The sequence below is a fragment of the Phascolarctos cinereus genome, unplaced genomic scaffold (genome assembly GCF_003287225.1).
Source record: "Phascolarctos cinereus isolate Bilbo 61053 unplaced genomic scaffold, phaCin_HiC Scaffold_4;HRSCAF=312, whole genome shotgun sequence".
Taxonomy (NCBI): domain Eukaryota; kingdom Metazoa; phylum Chordata; class Mammalia; order Diprotodontia; family Phascolarctidae; genus Phascolarctos; species Phascolarctos cinereus.
The window spans coordinates 625,041,454-625,051,950 of NW_027555847.1; the positions used below are offsets into that span (position 1 = coordinate 625,041,454).

General features: G+C 44.6%; 1 protein-coding gene across 1 annotated transcript; it reads left to right on the top strand.

The window, feature by feature from the left end:
* On the top strand, positions 1-9,691 carry TRIB1 (tribbles pseudokinase 1). Its single transcript, XM_020964955.2, has 3 exons — positions 1-435; positions 3,122-3,414; positions 7,167-9,691. The coding sequence occupies exons 1-3, from the start codon at positions 91-93 to the stop codon at positions 7,630-7,632; spliced, it is 1,104 nt and encodes a 367-aa protein (XP_020820614.1). The 5' UTR covers positions 1-90; the 3' UTR covers positions 7,633-9,691.
* The last annotated feature ends 806 nt before the right edge of the window (positions 9,692-10,497 follow it).

The following is a 10,497-nucleotide window of genomic DNA, read 5'->3' on the forward strand; positions in this document are numbered from 1 at the left end:
CGTCGGATCTCCGGACCTCGGGGCCCCGCTCCCAAAACCTTCCTGGATTCCGGGCTTTAAAAGCCCAGCTCCACAGGGTCTGGGACCTGGATGTGTTCCCTGCGCCCTGCCATGAGCCGCAACGTCCAGCCCCGCAGCCCGGGCCTGCTGCTCCCTGCTGCCCGGGGCTCCCCTTCCAAGCGCCTCCTGGACGGCGACGAGACAGCCGCGGTGGCAGCCAAATGCTTGCGACTGTCCGAGTGCCCGAACCCTCCGGACTACCTCAGCCCCCCCAGCTCCCCCTGCACTCCCCCGCCCGCGCCCTCGCCCTCGGCGCCCGGCGGTAGCGCCCCGGGGCCCAGCCGGATCGCTGGTTACCTTCTGCTGCCCATGGCTGAGCGGGAGCATGTGTCCCGGGCACTGAGCATCCACACCGGGCAGGAGTTGCGCTGCAAGGTACGGCTGCCCCCTCCCCGACGCCCACCCTCATCCCAGAGTCGGGGGGACCCCGAGTGGGAGAGGGGAGGTTGGACAAAGGTCTGGCAGGATCGTCGATCGGAAGAGACTTTAGGAATTAATTTATTCAACCTTCAGTCCTAATCACAGGCTCTTGGAGGGCGCAGTTATAGTAAAGATTTAAGGAGAGGGGAACGAACTGGGGAGAGCAGGCAGGGGTCTTCCACCGGGAGGTGGGAAAGCTTTCTGTTGGGATCTCAAGGGACTTATTTCCCAGTGACGAGCGGACTAGATGAGGTGGGGGAAGCATAATTTTTCAGCCACATTTCTTTCATTTAACCGCTCCCCTCTTTGAGCAGTCTTTACACTCTTCTTCGGAAAGTGATTCATCCAGACCCTCACCCCTCGCTATCAGCCCCATTGGGTGGAGGTACCTCCTTCTTGGAGGCTGGCACGGCTGCCGGCTCTGAGCCTGTTGGCGTTTCAGAAGTGCTAGGACTTTTCAATGGGCACCCAGTAGTAAGCCTCCGTGGGAGAGAGGGTGGATCCCATGACCTCTAAGATCCTGATTGTGGGATTCTGTGACTCCCCCCTTCACCCCCAAAGGCCTGAGACATAGGGTCTCACCTTTAGAATTGACACCCCTTGATAGAAAAGTGGGGAGCCCAGCCCTGGCTGGAACACTCATTCATTTCCTTTTAATTCGTGACATGGATTTTCATTTTAACATCGAGAAGATAAATTCCCAGAAACAGGATCTGCAGTTTCCTCCTTTAGTGCACCCATCCTCTTGACATTTTCAACACATCCAAAGCCACCCAGAGAATCCCACAAATGCACATCCCCCCCCCCCAAAAAAAAAAAAACCAACCAAAAAACCACAGCTGCTTTAAAAAGCCATTGCTTGCTCCCTCTAGCTTACACTCTTCACCTGAACTGAGGGGTCAGCCGTTGGGTCAGCTTGGTTTTTCTCCTGCTCACCTGACTTCGTCTGAATGAAGTTTTTTGTCATTGAGTTTGGCTACTGCCACCTGCTGTCTGACTTCAGGGAGATTTTAAATGCTTGCAAAAACTCTGCGTTTAGGGAATGAAAAAGGAAAAAAAAATTTCAATAACCAGTCCAAAAGGCCGCTTTGGCAGAAGCGTCTATGGGTGGTGGTGATGGGGGGCTGGGGTGGGCAGAATGAGGTTGGGGAGTCGCAGAGGGATTTTCCTTGCTAGCCATCTATCAGACTGGCACAAGAGATGGGGTGGGACCTGAGGATTGTGTAATCCTATCCAGCTCCTCCCAACAGATAATAGCTGGATCCAGATGGTGACGGTCCATGTGTCACCGTTTCCAGTTGAGTCTAGGATATGAGTAACCCTGGCAAAAACAAAAGGCCTTTAAAAGAGCACAATTGGTTTCTTAGAGAAGTTACCCATTCCCTGGGAAGGGAAAAAAAATCAGTAGATTTAAAACTCCTCCTTTGAAAGCATTTACTCTGAGCTTTTGAGAAACAGATGAATGATGGTTATACCTGAGTCACACTTCAGGTTACTTAAAGTGCCCAGAGCTGTGTCATAGACTGATTTATATTTTTTCTTCATCTGTCTTTGTCTCTCTTCCTTTGTCTCTGTCTCTTTGTATCACTGTCTTTGTTTCTGCCTCTCTCCAATCATCTTTCTCCTTCCCTCCAAATTACATTTTGCTGTTTTTCTCGATTACCTTTCCTGCCTACCTAGATCTTGCAGAGTCATCATATTCTTAGTACTTTGGATGAACACCCTTCATCTCTAGATTGTAAAGTAATCGACAATAGTTTTGAAGCTGTTTTGGAATAAAGCCAGGGTTTCCTGATGCCGAGATGGGCAAAGGAGACAAGGAATGGACCCAGTCTCTCTAATCAGTCATCAGTGAACACTGATTGAAAGCATCCTCTGTGTTCAGAACACTATGGGGAGATAGAGAGGGATTGAAGACTGGATATCCTTGCCTGGCTGGATCTGATTGTCTGGAGAGATGGCACGCAGGAAAATGAGTCCTCTCAAGTAGATAGGACTGGTGAATGTCTGCACTTAGAGCTTAACCAGATCTCTGGAGACTTAGTAGGTGTTAGTGGTTTAAGTATTGGCAGAGGCAATATGAAATTTGGCAGAAGGATGTGACCTAAGGAATAGAATGCAACACAACACAGCCTCAGGAATATGTAGGCACAACTCTGGATATCATTCATGTGGAAATTAAACATCTAAGTTCAGCATGGATGCTGAGAAGCAACCTCTCTACTTTTTAGTATCCTATCACAGGATTTAAAGATAGGACCTTAGAGGTCATCTGGTACAACCTCCTCATTTTACAGGTGAGGTCATTGAAATTGGGAGAAGTTAGGTGATTTGCCTAAAGGTCACACAGTCTGCAGAGCTAGAAATATAACCTAGGTCATTCAAATCATTCAATTCCAGATCCAGGGATATTTCCCATTGTACATATTGCCTCTTGGTGTGTATATGTGTATATATAATCACGTAGTTCAACCCCCCCCATTTTTTTAATCCATAACTGAGGGCCAGAGAGGTGAAGTTAATTATTCTTGGTTACACAGCTAGTAGCTAACAGACCTGGGATTTGAACCCAGGTCCTTTAATTCCAGTTTCAGCCCTTATTTCCACTACAGGAAGCTCATTTCCCGTTTTCTTTCTGCAGGTGTTCCCTATTAAACACTACCAAGACAAAATCCGGCCTTATATCCAGCTGCCATCTCACAGAAATATCACAGGGATTGTTGAAGTGATCCTTGGGGACACCAAGGCATATGTCTTTTTTGAAAAGGACTTTGGGGACATGCACTCCTATGTGAGAAATCGCAAAAGGCTTCGGGAAGAGGAGGCTGCCCGGCTCTTCAAGCAGATTGTCTCTGCAGTTGCCCACTGCCACCAATCTGCCATTGTGTTGGGTGACTTGAAGCTCAGGAAATTTGTCTTTTCCACAGAGGAGAGGTGAGCGTTAGTGACAGCTAATGCTATGACTTTTTTGCATTTGCAGTGAATTTTCGTGTTGATCCAGTTTGTACAAATTCCCAGTTAAAAAACAACATGTTATGCCAGATTTATTATTTAAGAAATCCAGCACACCCTATTCCCCCCACCCCATTTACCCACAAAAATGCAGCTGTTTGGCTTACTTTAAACTCTCTAAGAAGGTCTAGGAAAGAAAATAGTTTTGATGGATAAAATACGATTATAGAACCTCTCCCTTTCAAAATTATATATGATGTTAGGCCATAAATATGTAGCATAAAAAGTAAGTCTTCATGATATAGCTATTTACTACCCTTTTATAGCATCCTGTCTCATGGGGGAATTTTTCAAAGAGCTGCAGGCTTTTTTGAAAGGATATGTGGGTTGTTGATGTGTGGCAGGCATAATCGACTACATTAAGCTTAGGTATTGTGAAAGGAATGCATGCTTTCTGTCCTTCTAGCCCAAATGCTTTGTCATACACTGGTATCAAGGGGGATAACCACCTTTTTTGATTTGTTTGCATAAATCTTCAGAAAGCAGCCCAAGTGAATAATAAATGCAAATTTGGCATGAATTCAATGTTAAATATGGGTCATACACAGATAATAAAGGACTAGGTTAGAGGAAGAGGGAATAAAATTGCATGGAAATTCAGATATTGGTTTTGCATTTGAGGTAACGTAGAAAGCAATCTATCAACAAGCATGTATTAAGCACCTACTATGTGCTAGGGATAGAAGAAGCAGAACAGCCCCTAGCCTCAAGGAGCTTACATTCTGTTTTCATATATATATATATATATATATATATATATATACATACATACATACACATACACACACATGCATATGCATATATGTACATGTATATATGTATATATACACACATATGTATATAAAAATAAACACAAGGTACATTTATGGGAGAGAACGTTCACAGTTGGCAGGGGGATAATCAGGAAAGGCTTCCTGTATAGAAGGAAACTGTACAGGGTAGCCAGTTCCTACCTGCATTTTGGAATGGACTTCCTCTTTTTTTTTTTTCTGCCATGTGGTAGCCTACTGGATAGAGCACTGGGTTTGGAGTTAGGATAACCTGGGTTCAGGTCCCAGCCTCGGACACTTACTAGCTGTATGACCTTTGGCAGATCACTTACCTTTTGTTTGCCTCAGTTTCCTCATCTGTAAAATGGGCATCATAACAGCACCTACCTCCCAAGGTCATTGTAAGGATCAAATGAGATAATAATCATATTAAGAGCACTGAATGACATTTTGGGAGTTGCCATTCAGTGTTCTGTGTAGGTATCTTCCTTTTAATTCCTCTAGCCTAAGGATGCTTTGATGAGACAATAAAGAAGATAAGCAGTGAGGGGGTGATGCAGATCAGGGGAACTTTAGACCTTACTTTGAAATATGAATTGGTTTAACTTTTTAACACAAAACAGTTTTAAGCTTGTGACTGGTGATGTGCTTTTTGAGTCTTACAGGGGTATTTGTTCAGAGGAAGACAATCCCATTGTCGGCTTGAGATTCTATTTCAGTATGAGGATAATGGACAGATTAGTAAAGAGTGGTGACCTACTTGCTTAAAAGAGATGATTGATGCTGGGTATAGTCACCTCTAAAGAGGTTATCCTTTTTTGGAACATCCATTGAAGTCTTGCTAACCTGAAATATGCTTTGCACAGGCTAATGTCATGCACATCGACTTTGGCAAGCAGAGGGTTAAGCAATTTAAGGCTGACAGTCTTAGTCTAGCAAGCACAGGTGCAGGGTTTGAGTCCTACGGCAGCCAATCGGGCTGGACAGGGTGGGTTGAGTCATATTTTCCGTTTACAGAACCAGTGGGTATTTTACATAACTACAGGAGGTCACCCTAAGGACAGACTGAAGTTAACACACGTACAGTACACTCTACTGAGCAGGAAGGGGGGGGGGACGACACAGAAAACCAGGGCCTCTGAGAGGAAAAGGAATTGATCCATCAGCTGGTACTAACTGTGTGTGTTGAACCTCAGAAGTGACTTAACTGAAACAGGGCCATTTGAAAGGACTGTGGGAGAGAGACTGGTACAGGAAACAGAGCTGGCTCGTAGGGCCCTGGGAGGTGGGGAGAACCTGGACAGTCCGGTCTGACAGCTGAGGAGGCTCCTGCTAGGAGCCAGTAAGATTGGGGAAAGAATGTTAGATGGGGAGTCAGGGGACCCAGGTTCAAAGCATGGCTCTGCCACTAACTGCCTTTGTGACCTTGGACCTCAATTTCCTCATTTGTAAAATGAGAGGGTTAGATTCTATGACCTTTAAAGTTCCTTTCCACTCTGATATTCTGTGACTTGGCTTGGTTCCTTTTGACCAAAAGTTTTCCAGTAATGGGGTTTCTCAGTACCTGTATGGTGATACATGTGCATTAATGCCTGTACTGACAGACATCGTGCGTCACTTTGGGGAGTGATGACACAGACCCCAAATTCATCATCTTGCGTGTATTACATCTCCCTTCAGGCTATGCCTGCTGTGCTCTAAATGCACAAATAAATGTAATTAACATTCCTTACTACTTTCCCATCTTTATTTAATTACTGTCACTGCCCAGGTGGGCGTGTGTGTGTGTGTGTGTGTGTGTGTGTGTGTGTGTGTGTGTGTGTGTGTGTGTGTACAGGTCACCAGAGGCAAGGCTATCCAATAGTGCACAACAAAAATGACTTTGAGCATAGTGTTGTCTTTAATTCACGGCAGTCAGTGACTGGATACCAGATTAAATCAATGAATCAAAAGGACAAGTGACTGCTCCCTGAAAGAGAACTGAGTATTCTTCCCAGATATTCCTTACCTCAAAGGTCAGACTCCCTCCTCTTACCGTGAAAGGCATTTTGCAAAATTTTTGTGAGCTCTCCAACAGCTATGTTACATGTGGATTGTAGTTGATGGGGCCCTTCCCAACATTATCTCATTTGATTTTTCAGTCAGCGTCCCAGAACATTTTATTAAGCCCCCACTGTGTGCCAGGCACTGAGGGTGCAATTAAAGAGGTGAGATAGTCCCCTGACCTCCACGAACATCATTCTTTTGATCCTGGTAACTGTCTGAGATAGACAAGGACAATCTGGCTTCCTGCTCTTGTGAGTCCTAGCCCTCAGTCCTATGATTCCCTATAACAAATGGGGAAACTCAGGCCTAGAGAGGTTAAGGAGCCTGGCAGGTTAGTAGTAGCACCTACTACTACTCACATTTAAATAGTGCTGTAAGGTTTGCAAAGCCTTATGTGCAGATGATATCATTTGATCCTCACAAATGAGTGTAAGTGACTTGCTACTAAGTGGCACAGTCAGGACACCTGCTTCCTCTCAGTTCACACTCTTTTAACATAAGCGTCAGTACTTCAAGTCAGCATCAACATTCTGAACAGTGATGATATTAGGGAGTGTGCATCCCACCCTTTTAAGTTTGCAAGCATTCGCTATGATTGGAGTTTTTCGATAAGTATTGAGGTCTCCGTTGTTCTTGTGACTTGTAAGTGCATTTGACACTGGTCCAGTCGTGCTAGATTTGTCCTTACACCACCCTCACCACTACCCCTACTCCTCAGTCATGCTTCATGTAGGGCCTAGCAGGCTTGGTCTCTTCCAAACACTGGTTATGGATTTGAGCTGTTAACGTTTGTGGTTTCCATTTTTGGCTGCTACTCATTCTTCACAACAGCTCATATTTATTTCTTCTGTCATGCAGGACACAGCTCAGACTAGAAAGTCTCGAAGACACTCATATCATCAAGGGAGAAGATGATGCCCTGTCGGACAAGCACGGCTGTCCAGCCTATGTGAGCCCTGAGATTTTAAACACAACAGGGACCTACTCTGGCAAGTCAGCGGACGTTTGGAGTTTAGGGGTGATGTTATATACCCTTTTAGTTGGGCGGTACCCCTTCCATGACTCAGACCCCAGTGCTCTCTTCTCCAAAATCCGCCGTGGACAGTTCTGCATCCCTGACCATATATCACCCAAAGCCAGATGCCTCATTCGTAGCCTTCTGAGACGGGAGCCCTCTGAGAGACTCACAGCTCCAGAGGTCTTACTTCATCCCTGGTTTGAGTCGGTTTTGGAACCTGGATATGTAGACCACGAAACAGGAACGTCAGACCAGATCGTTCCAGAACACCAGGAAGACAATGACATTAGTTCCTTCTTCTGCTAATCCTAAAACCTCAGAAACCTCATAATTCTCACACATGGCATTTTTTTTTCTTTCAAGGGTTTCGTCTTTCCATTTTTATAGACGGGTAGAGCTTTAAGTATGGTGACAGCCAGATAAGTGACGATGTAAATAAGCACAGCTGCTTTACTCAGAATTCCTGTTCCTTATGTTTTTGTGCTGGGTGACATTGCTGAGACGAGCACTCTGATTGGCCGCCCTACAGAGCCTTTATGGTTCTCGGGGAGTCCTCGTATCTGTTTGGTTAGGTGCTGAGACCTGCACCTTTTACCGCTTGCAAAAGTTGTGGCATTGGGACAGAATCACACTTTTACCATGAAGAAAACTTGAAAAGTTTAGGGGGAGAATGAATGAATCCTTACAGTGGTTTTTGGCGTATGTATGGTCACTTACCTGGCAGTAGCCATATTTTACCAATGAGATAAACTGTTGGTCCAATGAACCCGCCATCTTGCTGCTCTTTGGATAGGTACCCTTTTGCATTTGCAAGGGTCTGTGCTATCTGGTTGGAAGTTTGCTAAACCTGCATCTTCTCCTTAGACTCATATACCAACTGCTTTGCCCCATTCCTTGATCAGACTGTTTCAGGAATACACGAGCCTGCCTTGCTGCACAAATCCAGACTTGTTCCTCAATTTCCTGTTAAGACCTCATGTACACTAATGCCTTCTCCCTGAACTTGAAACTTACCCTCCTTTCCTTCCTGACTCCCCCATCTCTCCCCATCCCTAGCCCCAGCTATAAAAGTACCAGCTAAGCATGGAAAAAAATCATGAAAAGCTTCTGAACTCTTGGCTATTTCAGAACTCTGATCTCAGAGAGACTGCAGTTTTGTGAATAATTTGAGTACTTGGAAGCAGTTAGGTTTTTTGGTTCCTCCCAAGTGTGCTAGCACTCATCTCTTTCTGGAGGTCATTTCAGGGCTGGCCATCTTGTCCTGGAGGAGAAGGATCAGGAGTCCCCTGTGCAGCAAATGTCAAATGTGACTTTTCTTCAGCAGGAAACATGGAAATGTTTAGAAAGTGAGCCTTGGGTAGTCTTAGGAGAGCCTCAGACTGGTTTCTAGGAATGTCCCTTCCCTATTTAAGAATATCTGCCTCCAGGGTGTGTGTGTGTGTGTGTGTGTGTGTGTGTGTGTGTGTGTGTATGTGTGTGTGTGTGTGTGTGTGTGTTTGCATGATGATTGTTAATATTTCAGACTTTATGTGGTTGATAAATCAATGTATCTGTATCATTGACTGCCAGGGTAGAATAAGTAGGCCTAATTCTGCTTAAGATTCCTGCTTTATCTTTCCAGTGTGGTCGTCTTTGTTGCTCTGTGGAGAAATGGCAACTTGTGTTAACATAAATCTAAATGAAATCAAAAAGTAAAAATTTTCAGTAAACTCCTGGGACAGTTCCAAAGATGAGTTGGTTACACGGGTAAATGGAACATTTATGTGTGTGTGTGTGTGTGTGTGTACGCACATACATATGTGTAAATATACATACACACATGTATGCATACATATGTATATATACACATGGCACAGTAACGGCATGGTCATTTTACAACAGGGCTAAGCCTTGGCAAGCTGTCCAGTGCCTTGTGAGGGTGCCGTGGATACCTCATGTACTGTGGACTTTGTACATACGTTTGACCTTTTCTATGTGTTCTACGTGTTTGGTTGTTGTTGTCTGATCCTGAGGCTTCATCGTCCTGTTTTTCGTCTGTCTGAATAACCAAGGTGTCAAAACAAAGGTAAATGTGAATCTTTTGGCAATACTAACTTGACAGAATCATGGGAATTAGGGAGGAATGCAGGGGAGGAATGGAGCGGCCAGAGCCTCTGATGCACCAACACTCTCGTGGTTGTGTGACATTTGTGTGACATTTGTATCTGTGATACAGCCTATGTGTAAAGAGTCTGTGTGTGCTGGCAGAACAGTCTGCCAGGGAAGCTAATAACACTATGTTGATCTTGTAAATATGTATATATGTGAAAATGGACATGAACGTCTGACTTGTAGAGAAGTTTTAATAAACCTGGTTTCATAAAGATGTCTTGTTCATACTTTTTATAAAACTCACATTCGCTTTCTCCATTCTGTACTTTCAATCAAGTCAGCAAACATTTATTAAGCCCTTACTATATGCCAAGCACTGGGTTAGGGACTGAGGAATAATGCAAAGATGAAAAAAAGCCCAAAAGACTTTCCCTTTCCCTCGAATAAGAACACATTTATTTAAGGAGGTCATAGGATCTTAGCATTCAAAGGGACTTCACAAGACACCTAGTCTAACCTTTTCTTGAATAAGAAGCCTCCTAACCAGTTCTCTGACAAGTGGTGTTCCAGCCTTTCCTTGAAAACCTCCAATGAGTGGGGAACTCCCTCCTTCCCAAAGCAGTCCTAGCTGCTCTAGCTTTTAGGCAGCTTTCCCTTACTTCAAGCTTGTATTTATGTCTCTGCAACTTCTCCCAGTAGCTATTCCCCTTTCTGCCCTCTGGGGCCAGGCAGCCCATTCCAGTCACGGATATCTTCATGGACTATGATGAAGCAGATGACAGCCCTTTTGGAGGTGCCAAATAGTTGGAGAAGATTTCTCATAACAGTTCACATTTCTACAGTGTCTTAAAGTTTTCACATTGTTTTCCCTAGGACAATTGAAGAGAGGAGTACATGTGTTTTCATTCTTTTATAAATGAGACGGGCTTGAACAGTTGAAGTGATTTGCCCACAAGTAGAAATAGCTCATCTTGTCAGAGGACAAGAGACCTTGGAGGTCTTCTGGAGGGGGTCATAACCTTTTTGTGTGTGTTGTGGACCCCTTTGATGGTCTGGTGAAGCCTTTGAACTCTTGGAATA